Source organism: Ascaphus truei, chromosome 17 (assembly GCF_040206685.1).
Source record: "Ascaphus truei isolate aAscTru1 chromosome 17, aAscTru1.hap1, whole genome shotgun sequence".
Taxonomy (NCBI): Eukaryota; Metazoa; Chordata; class Amphibia; order Anura; family Ascaphidae; genus Ascaphus; species Ascaphus truei.
The window spans coordinates 36,595,385-36,616,231 of NC_134499.1; the positions used below are offsets into that span (position 1 = coordinate 36,595,385).

The 20,847-nt window shown below is 40.5% G+C and overlaps 1 protein-coding gene across 5 annotated transcripts in view; it reads right to left on the reverse strand.

Moving 5' to 3' along the window:
• Positions 1-20,847, reverse strand: part of FLNB (filamin B) — a 166,727-nt gene that overhangs the window by 50,078 nt on the left and 95,802 nt on the right. For all 5 annotated transcript variants that reach the window (XM_075574819.1, XM_075574814.1, XM_075574817.1 and 2 more), the window contains exons 10-23: positions 20,423-20,549; positions 19,465-19,601; positions 17,416-17,609; positions 15,799-15,912; positions 15,124-15,267; positions 14,030-14,153; positions 12,277-12,434; positions 11,795-11,885; positions 10,960-11,129; positions 7,129-7,246; positions 5,691-5,953; positions 4,181-4,778; positions 2,844-3,017; positions 670-832 (exon numbers count right to left, since the gene is read on the reverse strand). In XM_075574819.1, the coding sequence (XP_075430934.1) occupies positions 670-832; positions 2,844-3,017; positions 4,181-4,778; positions 5,691-5,953; positions 7,129-7,246; positions 10,960-11,129; positions 11,795-11,885; positions 12,277-12,434; positions 14,030-14,153; positions 15,124-15,267; positions 15,799-15,912; positions 17,416-17,609; positions 19,465-19,601; positions 20,423-20,549 (2,575 nt within the window). The remainder of the gene's footprint in view (positions 1-669; positions 833-2,843; positions 3,018-4,180; positions 4,779-5,690; positions 5,954-7,128; positions 7,247-10,959; positions 11,130-11,794; positions 11,886-12,276; positions 12,435-14,029; positions 14,154-15,123; positions 15,268-15,798; positions 15,913-17,415; positions 17,610-19,464; positions 19,602-20,422; positions 20,550-20,847) is intronic.

Genomic DNA, 20,847 nt, shown 5'->3' on the forward strand with positions numbered 1-20,847 from the left:
CTATTTCCATTCATCCGGCTGGAGCACGCCAACAGAACTCATGACCGCCAGGATTCCATGAGTAACTATACGCCCGAATCCGAGGCGATACCCGACATTATATGAACTTTGGAAGATTACATATTCTAGTTTTGTGGTTGTTGGACGTGACATCGGAGATCGCTCCCCAGTAATGGTTGCGGGTATCTGGTCCCACCTGCCCCAGTGCATGCCTAATCGTGAGTTGCACCACATGTACTAGAATTGAAGATTATGTACTCGCAATTGGAAATAAACACAACTCTGGCTGCAACAGCAGGAGTTCCCTACGTATACATGAAGAACACAACCATTCCAGGTATTTACACACTACCATTACCATAGAGGTTTTATGATGCACTAATACTAGATTAGGCTCCTAGTCTTGTTTTCTTCTCTAACAAGACAAAGAGTAAGACAATATACATACATACATATATATACATACACATATACATACATATACACATACATATATACATATACATATACATACATGTACACACACATATATATATATCTCACTCGCGTCACTCCATATATCTTGAGGGCTTGAAATGGATATATCATTCTTGGAATACCCGCCTAATTATATTGTTAATTCACATGTATTTAGAGAACAGGCATTATTATTAAGTAGATCTATGTTACCTGGTAATGACGGAAAATGCATTTGGTTTATTGGTGAGGGCTTCTTTCAGTCCAGCACCTTGGGCTTTGACACGTGAGGGGAAGCAGCCTTCTGCCACTCCTACTTTAAATGGACTTTTTGGAACTGGCTCATCATCATAAGTTACCTTAATGGTATGAATTCCTTAAACAACAAAAGTATTAGATTAGGGGTGTTCAAGATCAGTATTTCAGGTCTACCAAATTGGCAGGTTTTCCACGATTTCTCTAATTAACACATTTGACTAATTAGTGATAATGAAAGCTGGGCCAAGACAACTTGCTTCGATGGGTATTGGGCTGAAAACCCGGACCTTTGTGCTCTCCTGGGATGGATTATAGATTGGACAACAACAATTAAATGCTAAGTTTATATTAACCACTGTTAAATAGCAATTTCAACTTGAGGGAAATACATGTATGTCTGTCTAAACACTTTACAGGGAAACGTACTTTAAGATCTGCATCATGTACAAGAATGTTCTAGTATATACTCGAAAAATTGATCAAAAGGTACCATTTAGTTACATAAAATATTAAAAAAATATCTAGTAATAAACACAAACTATCAAATCTTGAAGGTTGCCCAGCCTGATAAAATATTAATACAATAAATGTCTGTAGAGAAAATGTAGAGAAAATGACTTCACCGTTAACAGAGTTAAGGCTGCGTCCATGCTTCCGAAGGTCGCGCTGTGGCGTGCGTGTGATGTCACCCACAGTCAGCAGGACATTTTCTGGCCAAGGTAGACGCGCTGTGGGGGCGTGTCTAGGGGGCGTGTCTGTGACATCAAGGAGCTGGTTCGCCCTTATTGGGCGAACCGCTCAGGTGACCGGCCGTCACGCCGAGGAATCAGTTTGAACTGATCCCTCGTGCACCGCGCGCCCCCTCCTGCTGTCGCACGCTGTTTTTGGGCGCGATCATTGCCTTAAGGCAATATGATCGCGCCGCACACGCCTCCACGCGGACTTTGGCAGCATGGACGCCACCTAAGAATTAAGCAACCACAACAGGAAAAGAGGAAACAGTGTCAAGGAAGTTGTGTAATATATTTCATGCACAGATAATATGTGTCAAACTGCTCAAAGAGAAGATTGCAACGTGTTGTGGTTTTGTATACTCTATATTAGTAGGCTCAAATAAAAGGTACTTATTGTCTAAATGTTCTGCCTTTGGGCACCTGGTGGCATTTCGTTTCTCAGTGTGCGTATACCATTAGTATTTGGTAACACAGCAGAAAGTTTATGAGAATACTCTTCTCTTCTTTAATGTCATCATTTGTCCAGTGTTCTTTCCATTGCCAATACTGCCCCCTCCCCCAAACTAATACAAATATGTAGATCAGCTTCATTCCTTCCACTTTGTTGCAAACGGAATGGCACATTTAGTCATGGCCATCTCGCCGCAACCACGTCTCCGACGGTTTTCGGTCACAGAGGGTCCCTCCGCCGCCGGACGCTTCACCAAGGTAAGTTAATTTATGGGTTAATTTAGCAGTTAAGGAGAAGGGTTTTCGGGTAAGTGGTAGCATTAATATTAGGGGTTAAGCTTTAAGGACTTATCATGGTGGCGAAAGGTCCCGGCTGTGAGGTGAGAAGCGACTAAATGCCAGCGGAGATTTATCGCGACAAAACGCCGCAACCAAATGTCCTAGACCAGCTGCGAACATGGCCATTAATAGATATCACCGGCTACAACGGAGATGCGCATCTCCAGGAATTGTACCGCTTTACCAGCCCTGCACACACAAAGCTCTGCCAACAACCAACACTGCATGGTCATGTGAGGAGAACATCAACTTCTCCTGTGGAGCAGGAGGACTACGTGACACTCGGCTGAAAATGTTTCACTTCCCTATATCCATTATTCGAACAATACACTCAATACACTCAAATTAGCAGCTTCCCCTACTCCTCCTCTTAAATGTCCCAGAACTTAAACATGTTGCTTCATCCCTTCATAGAAGTCCTTTGCCTCAGGAATCCCTATAATAATGCCAAAAAAAGGAAGCTAATGTGTCCTGGTTGTGGTTAATTACCCAACATGTTAACTTAAACTGTCGACCTAAATGCTTTTTTTTTCTTTGAAGATGACTTTAGAGGAACTGCATTTCCAAAATAACTCCCACTTCAACATGCCTATTGCAATACTTTACCTTTTTCAAAAGGTGTGTACTCCACATTATAAGTCCCATCACCAACATCTTTGACAAGAAAATCAGTAGCAGCTCCAGACGGATTAGTGATCTGTGTTTTGATATGATTTCCGCCAGTTTTTGTCAGTGGGCGTGAATCCACAGTAAAATTGGTTGTTGCTTCTCTGAAGACACCTGCAAAATAATTAATTTAAAATAATATATTAAAACACATTTCACATCATTGATTTGTAAAAATCGACCCCAACAATGATTACAGGTCGGCTTAACTTTTAAAATATAGGTTCAATATGTTTGAAACATGTACTTCTATGATGATATGCACAATGAAAAATAAAATGATTAAATACCCTTATTTACGTCTCGGGACCCATGAGACAGCTAAATTGGTTTTGTATGTGATGTAATTTACTAGATCTGGAAGGTTGAAGTGCATTGATGTTCACTACTAAACCCGTCTGGCTGTTTTGTTTTGTTTCCAGAAAAAGCACAAGCCTATTCATGCCCACTCCTTTTTCTCTTTAACCTGATCACTTACATGGCAGCAGTGAGGAAATGTAACTTTGAATACGTGACAGCCGAGCAGACCATTTATAAAACGTATTCTTCTGGTTTCTAAGTGATACATGTGGTTACTTTCCATTTATACCACATTTATATTATAATGCTAACTGCATACCGTACAGTAAGAGCAAATCATTAACATTCAAAGATCTAAAAATACTAGTACTGTACAGCAGTTCTACCAATTGCTTGTTCTCATCTACCCCACTGTCAAACCCATATTTACCAATTAACTTGGTGGACAGAGTGATAATGATCCTGGCCATTCTTTCTTCGGCCCTCATTGTATTATACCAACGTTGCTGAAAGACTAGCAATAGATCATTATCACGCTGTTGATCTGCTATTACAGCAGTTGTCAGGTATAGAAAAAGTGCAAAGAGGTTAGAACAGTGATAACAGAAGCACTTTATATAGCTTCCCAATGATACGCTAAGGAAGCTCCTGTTGGACAATTCTGAAACACACCAATGATCCCTTTTTCCTTTAACGCCTTCATTATATTGGTAAAGCCCCTGCAATACAGAGGGTATTAGAATACAAGCCCCTGCTATACAGAGGGTATTAGAATACAAGCCCCTGCAATACAGAAGGTTTTAGAATACAAGCCCCTGCAATACAGAAGGTTTTAGAATACAAGCCCCTGCAATACAGAAGGTTTTAGAATACAAGCCCCTACAATACAGAAGGTTTTAGAATATAAGCCCCAGCAGTACAGAAGATTTTAGAATACAAGCCATCAATAAATGTTAAATAACAAGCTATTTCCTTACCATCCTTTTGAACTCCTGGTCCAGACACTTTAATTTTACTGGTATCCACAGCTGGGTCGACCTTTACACGCGCAGGAAACTTTGGCACTTGTTCGCCGCCGTATTTCATAGACAGTGTATACATGCCCGCAAACAGAGGTGAATAGGTAACGGCATGAGTTCCATCTTTGTTGTCTTGAAGGTAAACTTTAGCCTTGGAACCAGAATCCGACACAGCTTCCACAGCTAAATCCCCTGGCCCGGCTTCCGAACAGTCAACATGAAGTAAGCCAGCTTCCCCTACTTTGCAACGCTCAAGACCAGGGCCTGTGGCAACTACTTTGGAGGGATCAAAAGGCATTTCCACGTCAGCCTGGAACGGGGATCCAGGAATGTGAGTTTCTTCAAAAAGGATGTTCACAAAATATTCACCAGGCGTAGTAGGAAGATAAGAGACAGAACATGTCCCATCACCATTGTCCGAACATTCAATTTTGGCTTCACAAGGACCTTCAACAGTGAGGCCCAGTCCTCCAGTGCCTGCTCCTTTGGTGTCAATAGTGAACTCAGCAGGTTTCCCAACGAGACCTCCTTTCAGCCCCGGGCCATGTGCTTTAACCTAAAAGAATGTAATATAATTTAACTTTAGGGTGGTCACAGAAACAAACCTGACATTCATCTTTGATCAAATGTCATGAGATAATAACCCCTAACCACGCCGAATGTCTGGTGCGTCGGCAAATATTATTTTTAGGTCACGCACAATAATATCAAAACAGACCTGTACAGATTACCAGTAACACGAGAGACGTATGAACGAGGGGAGGGAAACTCGAGCTTGACGTAATCATTGCCAGAGGTGCTGAAAGGTGGCTTTTTTAAGATGAACATGAAACCTCACACGACAAAAGCATGATATTGTTTTAAAAACACTCTCTTTCTTTACACAGACGGGGACTTTGGTTTTCCAAACAAAGATTTCCAAAATGTCTCCAGCATTTGCCCTTTATTCCATCAACACCCACTTATGTAAACATTTCTAACAAATTACTAGTGTTCATGTTAATACAAAAAACATGGAGATTAAATAGGTTTTATTTTTTTAAAGTGCATTTGTATGTGTTTACCTTATTTAATGTGTTTACCAGTTTGTAACTAGTGCTTCAAGATGTGGTGCTTCATGCAGACGTGTACACACACACACACACACACCTCCCTTAACACAAATGACTAAACAGAACCTACATGTGCTGCTACTCCAAGAAGAACCGTGCAATAGTTGTTATATATACACACAACATACACTTGAAGAAGACATGTGAGATCTTAAAAGTTTGTGTACAACTATTCCTAGGATTAGCTACTATGTTGATTTTCGAAAAACAAAAACACTACTAGAATATTTTTCTCATTGTCGTGCGCTGCGGAGTATGTCGGCGACACACAAATAAAAGATAACATTTATAATAACGATAATATTAATTGAACTGTGCGCTACAACACAAGAGTTGAAATCATGTGTGCAGTTTACCTTGGAGGGGTCGGGAGGTAAGGTGGCTTCCACAGCGTATGGACTTCCAAGAATTGGATTCGCATCGTAACTCACATCGACATTGTAGGGACCCTCTTCTTTCGGGATGTACTTGACAGTGCTGCAGTCTTTGCCAGGAACTGGCTCGACCAAACATGGCACCGCTTTCTTTTTTGGGCTGGAAATCTTCACCTCTAGTTTACCTTGTCCACCTGCTCCTTTTGTGTCCACAGTGAACTCCTGGTCCTTACCAACTTCCACCCCTGGGAAAGAATAGCAAAGTGTTTCCCACGGTACAGAACACACATGTTTTGCTCATCTGATGCTGGTAAAAGAGCTGTTTTTATGGAAGATTGCAGAGGAACTGGGTGTCGGCACATTTCGCCAAGTATCATGAAACTATAAAATGATTATTAATGGGGGTGGAATACCAACTCTGGATGGACAAATGCTTCTTCAACCACATTTCTTTATGAAGCTGAATTATTGTAGTTTACTTTTCTCTTTGTTTGGAGGTCTACCCCATGATTTTTAACACACAAAAAACACTTGGATAATGTATCACACAGAATGTTAGCTCTGTTTATTGTGATCGCCGGTTCTCCTCTTCCTGTTTGTATAACCATGCCGTTCTATATTAAAACCAACAAGTATTGTTATAATGTAGACCATCAGAAGCACTGCATTCTTCCTCTGCTAAATCAAGAGTTCTAGCACATGGTCTGATGTCAGGTGATTCATAGTCAAACAAAGCTATCAAATTCTAATTAAATACTTCAGTAAAGTCAATTACCTACTACTTAGCATGCATCATTTTAATTAGATTTACAATAGGTGTTAAGCTAATGGTTTTAATTCTACCTATGGTGAGAATATTTTTCACTCTAACTTTAACATAGTTTTGCTTAGAAATGCATTTGCCCCTTTAATCAGCAGTCCCTGGCACGATCGGCATGTAGTAATAATGCATGGGGAGGGCACAGACTTGGCCTCCTATCTTTGACCTTTCTGTAACTGCAGCGATTCAATCATTTCTATCAACGGTTATAATGCAAGATAGAAAAGACAGGCTAAAGCGCTCTAATGCTATCTATCTAATGTTATAATGCACCAGTTCTTTATACAGCTGTCTCAGTGCATCTATAGCTATACATATACATAGATCAGATCTACATTGTCCCTTTTGTTTTAGTTCATTAATTGCCATTGAATTTATAAAATAGCTCATGTTGGTTAGTTTTAGGATACACCAACCAAAGATCCTCGATCTAGAAACCGTACACTGTACTTAAAGGTACCCGTTTTAAATGGAGCAGCTCAGTAAATATAGCAATGTAAACTCATTTGCCGCTATAGGGGCGAGCCGCACATTGCAAAGTGGTAAGGATAGAAAATACTCTGCAAATGCACCGCTCTCTATTTTTAATCTGTAACTTACTACTGTCTAGGCCATTGATTTTGATCTTGCTGATGTCGAGAGGAGCAGCGACTCCAACGGTGAAAGGACTTTTTGGAATAGGGTCTCCGCCATAGTTCACGGAAACTTTCATATTACCCTTTAAAAAAAAAACACAACAAAAAAAGGCATTATTTCCACATCAAAGAAGATTGCAGAAGAGATTAGGGCGGTTTTAAAAGCTCAGTACACTACATCATCATTTTTATGGTGATCCATCCACAGTATTACAACATGTACCAAATATACACTGCCTCAGGACCCAAAGAGGTAACAGAACTTTGAACTGCACAAACTGAACCTAAAGACTGTCTTTCCAAATCCTTATTTAATGGGAGGGAGAGAAGTCCACTTTTCAGCAAAGGAAAGGGAGTTTAAAAAGAAGATATGAAAGCATTTGGTCTCTTCAACAAATTTCTGTTACTTTCAGTATTGTGAATTCTGCAAAATTCCACAAGAGTTTCTGATTATGTTTTAATCAGAGAGTCTTGTTCTAACAAAGTGTAAACAAATGTAACGCAGCTACCCCGGTTTCATTTCTTCTTAAATTTCCATAAAGCCAAAAAAAACACTAAGCCAGCTCAGAAATTGGAAGCGGACTGTGGATTTCTGGAAATCTTTTACAGATCTCTGCCACAAAGATTACACAGTGAGCTTGTTCAGCCGCTTGGCGTGCGGTTTCCCTTTTACGCGGATACGGCTATCGTTGCCAAAGCACTATATTCTTAGTCCAGCAAAGTCGTCACTTGCCAAATGCATGTTTCAATCAACTTATCCCAACGCCAGTCATTGACTGAGCCACCTGTGCTGAAGCAGGGATATCCTTCAAAGGTCGCCTTTGAGGATTGGAGTTGGCCACCCCCATAACTTTCCTTTTTCAGTACGGTCAATGTGTCATTAAAACAAATAATGGGCAGCTTTTTAAATCGATTTAGAATTTATATGTTGTGACTTGGTATTTGGATCTTAAAGGTGGACTTGCACATCTCAAACCGGTGACACAATATTCTTACCATTCCCCAAAACGCCCAAAAAGTAGCTATTGCAGTTTGTGTGTCTAGGAACAAAAATCAAGGATTCGATAAACAGTAACAAGTAAGTTATTTGTGGCAATCACCAATTCTTAAGACTATCTGAAACAATCCATATTAAGAAACTCAGGCCCTTCCTGGCAAGAATAGCTAAGACCAGACCAGTCAGAATTGATCTGTAGTTGGATGAAGTAATTACAGATGTGTTCTGCTTTTTCGTATTTATTAATATTCTAGCTTTGTAGAAGCTTTGTTGGCCGAATGGAAAATGTTGAATGAACTGTAACTAAAATCCATATAAGCTTTTCCATGCAGGCAGAAACCAGTTCTAAGTCTGTGTCAAAGAGAGAAGCAAGCTGAGGAGAAGTTATACGTCTGTTACAAATCGTGCGCGTTCCAAGAAAATAACATGAGATACTTTGGCTTTAATCGTCTTAATCACATCAACACAGAGAAGTTCAGAGAGTTAAGAATATTTGACCTCAGATGACCAAATCCTTATTATATAGCTTCTACATACTGTATATTACACGTAGAAGCAAGCAAAGCAAACTCTGTTGCTATAAACTGATGCATGTTTGTTTTTCAGTGTGGGTAGTACCTGAGCAATAATTGATGTATTAAGGTGTACAAGCACGGTGTTCTTTACAGACTAGTAATTATTCGATTTTGAATTGCCAAACTTTCACTGCAAAAAAATCCACATTTTTAAGAGTGCTTTATAAATCAATTTGATTCTGTTTTTTATCGATGACAAATATTTTTTTTTTTAATTCCACAGTTGATTAGTAAGACACCACCTTGAATATGGAGTACAATTTTGGGCACCACTCCTTAGAAAAGACATTATGGAACTAGAGAGAGTGCAGAGAAGAGCCACCAAATTAATAAAGGGGATGAACAATCTAACTTATGAGGAGAGGCTAGTTAAATTAGATTTATTTGCATTAGAAAAGGAGTCTAAGAGGGGATATGATAACTATGTACAAATATATTCAGGGACAATACAAGGAGCTTTCAAAAGAACTATTCATCCCACGGGCAGTACAAAGGACTCGGGGCCATCCCTTAAGGTTGGAGAAAAGGAAATTTCACCAGCAACAAAGGAAAGGGTTCTTTACAGTAAGGGCAGTTACACTGTGGAATTCATTACCCATGGAGACTGTGATGGCAGATACAATAGATTTCTTCAAAAAAAGGTTGGACATCTTTTTAGATGGGAAAGGTATACAGGGATATACCAAATAAGTATACATGGGAAGGATGTTGATCCAGGGATTAATCCGATTGCCAATTCTTGGAGTCAGGAAGGAATTAATTTTTCCCCTTAATGGGGTTTTTTGTTTGCCTTCCTCTGGATCAATAAGTAAGTATAGATATAGAATAAAGTATCTGTTGTCTAAATTTAGCACAGGTTGAGCTTGATGGACGGAAGTCTTTTTTCAACCTCATCTACTATGTAACTATGTAACTATGATTTAAAGTAGATTTTCTAATAATGTTTAAATGAAAGGTTTATGGTCTCACAATAACTTAGAAGGCTGCTAAACACTGTAAAGCTACTGGTAAAATCTAAATAGAGAATAACTGATGATGTTCTGAAAGTACCAACCATGAGACACTTTCTTTATAGAAGCAGATTTATATATATAGTTAAAGTGATAGCAGCTCGGGGGAAGTTATGAAAACTATTTGGTTGCACGCTGAAATTATTTTGTTTGCCCTTGAAGTCTCCTCCATGTATTAAGAAGGCTGTTCCTCGTCAGATGGCCTTACAGCCCAAATCTACTGTCCAATGTCAATAAAAGAAATGTCTGTCTTTTGTGTATACCACCGATCTAAGGTGCATGCCATACAATATATATATAAATACGGACGCGTATACCGATGCTCATCATCAATCCAAGCGCTTTGTTTTTTAACCCCATTAATTTCAGCTCCGGAGACCCCCTGCGCCGCAGATACATACATCCGTAGGGGGGGGGGGGGGCGGTGGCCACTTTGGCTAACCAGCTGGCGTTGCGGGGATCAAGTAATGGTCGCTTTTCAAAGCTCCCATGTCCTGAGGACCAATCGGAAGCTGTGACATCAGGTTTGGGCTTCCTATTGGCTCGCATGATGTGGGAGCTTTAAAATGTAAATCCCAACTTGCTCAGCCAGAGCGGCTACCGGCACTCCCTACAGGGAGGTAAGTATCTGTAACCAGGGGGTTCCCAAAGTTGCAATTAATGGGGTTCACCTCCGGAGATCACCTGCTTCAAACCTGTATAAAAAATGGCAAAAAAAAAAATGAAGGAGTGCTTGCATTGCTCCTTTTATTCCCCAAATTCTTGATTTTCCTTATGGATCCCAATCAAGTATTTTAAATCCTTAAATCCAGTAGCACTTCTTCTGTAATACTGCCTGAGGCAGGTAATGAGTAGGGCGCTGTTGTATATTCCTAATATAAAAGGGCTGCCAAGTGACCGCTTTGCAGAACTGCTACAGCTTGAACATTTCATTGCAATTTTGTCACGACATATGTTAGCAGGTCCAAGGCAAAAACCCACTGCTACGTTGTGACTATTTAATTTCAAAACACTGTTTCCTTTTTTCAAAGTATAGACATGGTAAAATATAGGGCAAACTATATAGGAGTGGAAGGAACCTTTTAAAAATAAACCTGTTGTATTCAGACCATGAAAACAAACAAAGTACACGTGACCTCTATTATAGTCATACTTTGACCTCTGATCATAGCAGGCGCTATAAGAGCCCTCTTCCCTGTGCATCGTTTCCATACCTGCTGCACTGGGACGTATCGAACAGTGTGAGAATAGTCATAGTTGTCGATAATCTCAAAGTCTTTCACAGGATTCCCTGGGGTAGATCCACTGAAGACGACGTCTACCGGGGCTTTCCCGGCACCTTTGGTGAAGACCGTGAAATGGGACGGCTTCCCGTTTTCAACACCTTAAGAGAGGAACACAGGTGGGGTTGGAATTGGAATGTAAATACTTTGCTCAAACAACGTCACTGCCTTTTTGTTTTGTATAAATATTTAATTGAAGGAACTAAATCCTTCCAAACGTTGCTCTCCGTGGTCCCCTCTTCCCATGACCGTTCATCCACTTTTTATGCAGGTATGGCACAAATAACACGGACCTTTCCAATGCTTGGGTTTGCCAATCCAATATACTTTAACTGACCATGAAAGGGCATTCATTGACTGCAAGGAAAAGAAGCCTGCCCCAGTAAAACTGCCCTAGAACTATAGCGTGTTTTGTGTGACACAAATCTACGGTTTCAATCCCTTCCACCCTCCCTTCTTGTCCTGAAGACTGGCTGCAGAGCAGGGGTGGCCACACCAGTCCTCAAGGGCAACCAACAGGTCAGGTTTTCAGAATATCCCTGCTTCAGCACAGGTATCTCAGTCATTATGACTGGGATACTGATTGAGCCCCCTGTGCTGAAGCAGGGATATCTTGAAAACCTGACGGCCCATGAGGACTGGAGTTGGCCTCCCCTGCTGTAGAGGATGGAAACACTAGTATGCAGGGCATTGCATATACAGTAACTTGATGAGACACTACTAGTTGTAGTATACCGTATATAGAGCTCGGCGATATCTCACTTACCAGTTTTACTCAGTCCAGGTCCTTCCGCTTTCACTTTGCTGGCATCGTGAGAAGGTTCGGCTTTGACTCTGAAGGGACTAGTAGGGATTTCCTTGATGAGAAAAAAAAAATGCAGTAATGTTGTTAACAACCAGTAGGTATTTGTCCCGATGTTAATAGTTTGTGACTGGGCATGTTACATTGATTGAAGCATGCAGCTTTGAAGTTGAACAGTGAATACATGTGTACTGTACAGAAGGAGCTTTGTTCAGGACGGCTACGTATCCTGTCTCAGAACAGATCAGTTACTTTATTACATTCGCAATGAAAGTGTTCTAATGCCGTATCATGTGCAAGACCTAAAATCACCTTCATGTCTGAAGCAAGGATTATATTATAGGCCTCGTTCTATATTGTCCAATGGGGATTATGGGCCGAAAACGTCCGCCTCAGGCTATATAGAATTACTCGTAACTCGTATGCTCCCAGCTTGTGTTACTCACCTCTCCAGCAAAGAGAACTTTAATTGTGTAATGACCAGCTCCAGGTGGCATATATTTCACAGTGAATGTGTCATTAGCATTGGGGATGATATCGAAATCAATGTCGTCTTCATCGTTGAGAACACCAGCGTCATGCTTAATACCAACGCTGATATCACCTGGAAACACCAAAGAGTTAAACATAAAACTATGCCCCTTGTAGTAAATTGAGGAGGCCACCAACTTATTTTCGCTGCTACAGTCGCACCAACAAGAACAACAATATTTTGTTTGATCAGATGGTTGTAATCGATTCAAGGCACATTAGGTTAAATTAGGGTTCCAATAAACCCATATTCAAAAAAGGGGCACCAAAAGCTGACCGCGCATGCGCGATTGATAAGCACCGACCGCACTCATCGCTCGCACATGCGTGGTCGACTTTTGTTCGCGCAGTCACGGTCGATGTTCCCGGACATTTTTAGTTATTAAAAATAAATCCTCCCGGAACGGTGACCAAAAGTCGGACATGTCCGTGAAAATACGGACGTCTGGTAGCCCTAGTTATATGTTATCATGTAAGGAGGTCATTAATAAGAAAGCCACTACGCGTCCGTAACCCCGTGCAGTGTCTTGGTTTTATTATAGCCGTGAGAGCCCTGTCAAAGTTAATAATAAAGATAATCCGTGCTGATCAGCTTTAAACGTACAATGCTTTTCAGCGGCCTCCAAAACTGTTGAGATTAAAGCAGTCGGGAACATTTAGCATTAAATGATTTGATAGAAAACTTCCAACCCTCGATATTTCTTCTACCTTTTTTATCCAACATCCCCAAAATGTGCAGCGATATCCATGTATGATTCTTAGGTGACACTGTGTGCTCATTTGCATGTCTAGCTAGGGATTCTGGGAAATGACATGCAAATGAAGAGACAATGGGGAATAGCAGGGGTGCGGCCCTGGCTGAGACATGTGAATGTGCTCACAAGTGTTGTTTTCACCTTGGCTATATGCTGTGTACGGTGCAGGGTTTGTGTCACTTTTTTTACTCACCATAAATTTTAAATATACACACACACACACACACACACACACACACACACACACACACAGTCTGATACACACACACACACAGTCTGATACACACACACACACACACAGTCTGACACACACACACACAGTCTGACACACACACACACACACACACACACAGTCTGACACACACACACACAGTCTGACACACACACACACACACAGTCTGACACACACACACACACAGTCTGACACACACACACACACAGTCTGACACACACACACACACACACACAGTCTGACACACACACACAGTCTGACACACACACACAGTCTGACACACACACACACACAGTCTGACACACACACACACACAGTCTGACACACACACACACACACGTTAAGAAGTAGGCTTTTTTTTTTTCATTTTAAACGTCACAGCAGATGTCTTGTTTCTGGATTTATGGATCATTTCTTATTAATGGGACAGTGAAGCAGGAGATGCAGAGAGTCATGTTTTTGAAGGTTACAAACACATCATTTGGGATCGTATATATTCTGGATCACTTTGTTGAAGTTGATTTTTGTCGGGTAGACCTAACTATTGATATTTTTTATTTGCTGCAAACAAATGGAGTAATAAATTCCCAGCATGCAAATAATGTAACCTTGTGAGCTACACAAATACCAAAGATATGTTTACTTTAACATTTAAAACCCACAGATTATATAATCACTGACCTTCTCCGGCCTCTGTACAGTCAACTGTAAAGTGAGTAGGTTCATTCGCCTTCAAACCAGTTTTGGCCACACCAGGGCCAAAGACCTTTACCAGCTGGGGATGGCTACCTTGCCCAATGTTGACCTAAGTAACATGAATGAAAGTTATTTCTCTTCTGCCACAAAGTAGCTAGTAAAAATGTCAACATGGCTTAAACTGCATATTAACCTCTCGCACTAGGGGTTTCCCCGATCTTATTACATGATAAACATGATGCAGACAGACATGAGCCCAATATTAAAATAGCAAAGCAATGTCACTGAAAATAAACGGTCTTCCTATAGGTTTAACAATAAACCCTTTGCTATATAAGCCTCTCACACAGTGGGATCACAAACAAAATCCCTACTGCATATTGTAACAGAGATTGATACATTTATAGGTAGGAGTATCAGCCAAAAATTATTACTTATCACTTATTTATATTCCTGACAAATCAGCTATAGATGAACTGTCAACTCTATATCTTGTACACTCAACACATGGAACTGCTGAGAGACTGTTATTACTATGTTCATTTATTTCTGCAGGGGCAGTACAACAGGAATGTGAAGACAACGATACAATTAGAACATCAGCGTACACTTGTACGGAAGTTACAGAGGACCATGCTCCAAGGTACCTACTGTCTATCAGAGGTGGGCAGCTCAAGTCTTCAAGGGCCACCAACAGGTCAGGTTTTCAGGATATCCCTGCTTCAGCACAGGTCTTCTACTGAGCCACTGATTGAGCAAGGATATCCTGAAAACCTGGCCTGCTGGTTACCCTTGAAGACTGGAGTTGGCCACCCATGGTCTATGTCCTCTTTTGCTGCACAGAGAACTTTCTGGCAAATTGGGATTCACATAGAATATGATCAGTGGTTAAAAAAAACTTGAAACTAATCAGCAGCAGATAATTAACCCTTTGGCCACCAGAGAGGCCGACAACAACCCTTTGCACAGCTATGCTTCCACCTGGAAGCAACAACCAGCTCTTGCAGGCTCCATAAACCGGTATTAACATAGAACATGCGGTCTTACAGTATATTAGACGATCAAAGAGTTTGACCTACCCTGAATGGGCTATTGGGTACATTGACACCACCCCATGTAACAGCAATGGTGTGTTTTATGGGTTTGGCTGGACTGTATGTGCAGGAATAAGTGCCACCCTTCTTCGTCTTTGTTTGAATATCAACAGGATTCCCTTCTACATCCTGAAAGCAAAAAAATATATCATGCGATACTAATCATTTTATCTACAAATCATTGTCATCCTAGCAAGTATGTATCCCCGAACATGTTCAATATTTGTAGTGCATCCAATGGCCATTACTGCTGGTTTGCTCGTCTGGTTTTCAAATACCTGGTTAGTCCAGAAAAAGCTGAAGGTTTATAAGAAAAAAAATATGCTTCACTGCAAAAAATAAAAAGAAGACGAAGTCAGCATATATTCTGCTAATGCAGTAATGTGCAGCCTTTCCGTGGCCGGGCTGCCAAGTCAATTCATTTTGGTTTGATGGAATGAAGTTAAGTCTGTTTAGGATTGTGCTGAAGCCAAGAGAGCCTCAGCTGGATATAGAACTGGGACCCCACAGTCTGCAGAGCACAGTAACACATTGTGCCTAAACAGTCTCATCAGAGGTCAATTCATCTGCCTGGAACTCATGAAACAGGTCTTTTCCCCACTGTCCCACAAGCACACTATATTAACGGTTGTAAAACCATCACACAGAGTTGTTTCTTACTTGTGCAAAGATTTTCAATGGGGCTTTCCCAGCTTTCGTTGCATCTACAACAAATTCTGCTGGGTTATTTACAATGCAGCCAGTTTTCTCCAATCCTGGACCATAAGCTTTAACCTGCAATCAAAGATAACTTGTTACTTCATTAGAAAACAGTGGCATCATAACAGGAGTTAGCAATGAAGACTGAAGTTCATAGGACTTTAGTTACTGCCCAAGTACACTTGTCATATTGGATATCTGTGTCAACACAAAAGTCCCAGTATCAGTGTCCTCATCGATAGATGATCCCTCACTGTCACACCCCAAATCAGATGTATCCCATTAAGAAAGTCGTATTGGTCCATCACTACTAAACGTCACTAATTTAGGTCATTTGACATATAAATACTTGAGAAGATACTGGGAGATTCACTGCATTTTTATTCAATTAAATGGCAAGTATGTAGAGGTAAAATTAATTAGTGAATGCCACTTTGTGAAAACAAGCAGCTATCTTGCACTCTCTAATCAAATGTTAAAACCTCATACAAATGCCCCCATAAAATCAACAGAAAGTCAATTAAGAGTCACACATTGTAGCAATTTATTTCAGCAGCCACCAATGTTTTCTTCTAATACATTTGTGCTTTAGATCCCTTAAGATTCCTGGAATCACAATCAGAAACAATGTAATGCAAAGGTCATTCATGCATTCTACGTTCTACTCAACAATGTATGCCAAGGTCATTCATGCATTCTACTCAATGTATACCAAGGTCATTCATGCATTCTACTCAATGTATGCCAAGGTCATTCATGCATTCTATGTTCTACTCAACAATGTATGCCAAGGTCATTCATGCATTCTACGTTCTACTCAACAATGTATGCCAAGGTCATTCATGCATTCTACTCAATGTATGCCAAGGTCATTCATGCATTCTACGTTCTACTCAACAATGTCAGATATGCAGAAAGTAAGCACGTGATACAAGATTCAATGTGACCGATGTTCCTAATTATTAATGAACTGCTTCGCCTCCTCAGTGCCTCGGGGACTGGCAACAGTTACCAGGCACTGAGTGGTTTTTCTCGTCTCTGATGTTCTCCTTTAGGGAGATCATATTATTGGGACCTCCTAAGAGGGACTCTGGAAGCCATTTAAGTTAACCCACAATAACTAAACAAAAAAATAACCGGAAAATGAAACTGGAAGAAAAAAAAAAAAAAAAAGACTTAAATGCAAAGTGATCTCTAATAATGGTTGCAGAGCATGCTGCACATAATATTAAAAAATATACAGTGTCTGAAGCTGGTTGCGGCGTATACAGTAGAGTAGAGTACTACTGTTGCAAGAAAACACCAAAGCCCTGTTCCATATGTGGTGTAATAAAGAGTGAATATAGAATTAACTTCCATTTGATTAAATGGAATATATCAGTTTATGGCGTGTTCCGCCACTTATTGTAATTAGTGAGCAACGCACCTGTTTGCACAATTATTGAAAAATGTATACACTTTTTTTTTTAAGAAAAAAAAAATGGAAATATGAAACGGGTGGATTTTTGTGCTACACTACTGTAAATATCCTTTTTAGTCTATGATTAGTAATGTTAAGATTAAAGACACATTTCTTGCCTCATCGGAGTTAAACTCTCCTGACGCCGGCTGGATGAAAGCCATGTATGGGCTTCTCTGAATATCTTCATCATCACACATGATGTGAACAGCGTATTCACCAGGCTCCTTGGGCCAATATTTCACATCGCAAGACCCGTCACTCTTGTCATCGCATTCTATCTTCGCCTGGGATGGACCTTCAATAGCAAAACCTGCAACAGACAAAAGCAACATGATGAATATCTACATTGCGACAGCCTGAGTAATCTAACTCTTCTGGACTGAAAACTATTACAGGGTCACTTACTTGGCCATTAGTTAGAAGAAAATCATGGAGAATGTGTTTCTTATTTGCAGCAGATTAGTTTACGAGAACATGTGTGGCTTACAGACACCATACCAGCATGAGATCATATGTTAGAACTTGTAAAGCTAAAAATATTGCTAGCATTTATTTTCCATCGGGACGGTGTGAGTATTCGTTCTGGTCAAACTCGGTTTTCAAGTTTCAATCATTCCCCATGGAAGGGCAGGCAACAGTGTCCATTACTGCCCCATTTGTGTATTATGATACTGAAGTCTGAAACCTTTTTCAATAACTGCTTCTATGAACTGGACTCCAGTCCCATGGATCAAAACGGCTTTCTCTTCAAGCCTCGCCTGAAAATCCACGTTTATATAACATAGCCTGGTCGATACCAACAGCAGCACCTACATTTTACCAAACATACTTGTTAATTCTAATACTTTATTTCCTTATATATAGAGATGGGCAAAGTTTTTGGGGGCGAACTTGGATCGGCCGGTTCCTTTCGGATTTCAGCGGATCAATCTCAAAAAGGGCGATTCTCGTTTTTTTCGGATTTTTTTAATTATTATTACCAATACACTCCAGACGCCGCAATCCGTTGACTAATTTGTAGAATCCAATCCGCGGATTCAGCAATCTGTTGATGGATTCTTAAGAATCTGCCAACGGATAGTATCCAATGGCGGTTTTTGATTAATCCGCGCAGATTGCGGATAAAATACATTTGCGGATTTTGCACCGCAAAACCGATTTGGGTGGGGGGCGGGGATAGAGGGGGCAGACTGCAAAAAAATTCAGGAAATTGATTTGGGTGGATTCACCCATCTCTACTTACTTACACAGCACGGACAGTGTGCGCAGCTCTATACCTAGACATTGCCGGCACAACGAGACCCTGTCCCATAGAGCTTGCAATCTATTGTTAGTGCACAGGAAGATAAGGGGACTTGACCAAGATAAGGGCACCAGGATTCAAACTAGGTTCACTTGCTTCACAATCCGTGATGAAATGGTGAAGTGGTTCACCCTCTGCCCCGTGCACCGGCAGAGATAATTCCCTTCCATTAACCTTTCATTTTCTCCTGGCCACACATGGGTTGTTATGCTTCATTGTTCCCTTCCCCCAAAGATTGTTGTTACTTTTAGTACTTTAACCATCATATTGTAATAATATTGAATGTACAGTATGTGATCTTGTTTGTAACAGTGGCGTAGAAGAAGAAATGATGGAGCCATGCATTGCATGACTTGAGCAGAAAAAAGGGTTCGCAAATGTCAGCACACAAATAACAGTTTTTTTATTCCAACAAGTAACAAAAACATTTATTCTCAGATATTTGGCATGGCTCATTCCTAGACAGAAGAAACCCCTTCCTTTCATTACAAACTAAAGCAGTCTGAATTCCACAGTACAATGGACTATTTAGAGCATAGCTATTTAAGGCATGTGGCATCATTTATGCTTTTCAAGTTACTCCTACTGTTGTGATCGTGTCCTGATAACACAGCTCCTGTTTCATAAGATAAGTGTAAAACACACAATTTCATAACTGGAATATAACAGAAGGTTTTATGCACTTTATACCGGTTATGTATTTCACATAATTATTTGTGGTAGCCAATGAGACACTCAGGTCATTCTTTTGCTGTGTTTTTTATTACTAGAGTTAAGTATAATGAATGATATGAACATTTACAGTCAGAATTAAATTAATTAATTATTAAAGGACACCCAAAGGCCGACTCAGCAGACTTACCTAATGAGCCAACCTCTGTGCCAATGGATTCCACCACAAAGTCTGCTGATTTGCCAACCACACCTCCAGAAAGTCCTGGTCCCCAAGCTCGAAACTTCTGAGGACCAGCCTCGAGATCCACCTGAACTTCAAAAGGGCTGATAAAAGCAAATACATAATCCATCATTTCCGGTGTCTTTGACTGGTCATAGGCTTAACAAACGGCCTTCATCACCATAAACATATCAATCTCAATCTCATTTATAAAACAAAAACTGTCTCCTTCAGATAACCAACTCATACAACAGCAGATGCCACTTTCATCAATACGATCAAGTATACAATAAAATACATTTGGGATTTGAGCAAATTCTCAATCCCTATGATGAAGCCTTTTAGGTTTCTTAATTGAACATACAATAGATTATATATGTATATAGCCAGGAGGGTTCAGCACCCCCCACATCCAAACCTCCAGTCCCCATGGAAATGAAGGTTTATTTGCAGTAAATGCCACTGTATACCGCAGTACTGGGCATCAGGATGGGCACTGGTATTGTGCAGTTCTCATTGATGGCATGCGGTGTGTGATCAGATACAGTATCAGGGAGACACAGTTGCAAACATGTTAAAGTACTAGCTTGTGAAAAAGTGAAGTGATGCACAAGTGTTACCCACGTCATACCTGGGGCAAGGGCCGATGTGCGAACGCTGGGACAAAAAAATTAAAGAAACGCTCTTGGAAACATCAATGGAGAAGTTGAGTTGGTCTTGTTCTGCTGTGCAAGACATCTCACACTGGCAACATCTTATCAAAAGGAATTACTAATATTCTACCTAGGTTGTCAGCATCATTGGAAAATTATTTAATCATATCCAATGCTGTTGAATATGTGCCGATTTATTAAAACAATATGCATTAAATATGTAAGCGTTGGTACCTGCATTGCAGGAAGTACCGTCACTCTTCACTGCTCACCTTTTAGGGATGTGATGGCCACCCCAAGTGATTGTAACAACATGTTTTCCAGGGGTTAGTGGGTAGTACTCAAATGCATGCACACCCTCCAGGCTGTCCAGCTGTTTCACAAGCTCATCCAAGCCCTCTGTCAAAATATGTAAACGCAATATTAGCCTTATCACCAGAACGGACTTTAGTTGTAGGTGAAATAAAACATCGTTTGTATAGACAGGTTGGAATTTTAAAGCATTTGCCATGATATCAGAGTGTCTCCTAAAACACGCAGCAGATGTTAAACATTCCAGAGATATTCAGAACCGGCAGCAGGTCTAAAAGTGAACATCGGCACTGCACAGGTTTAAATCCCAGCGCTGCCTTTCATCCATCCATGGCAGATACAATGGGTGTCACGTATGAATTGGCAATTATGAATACACATAGAA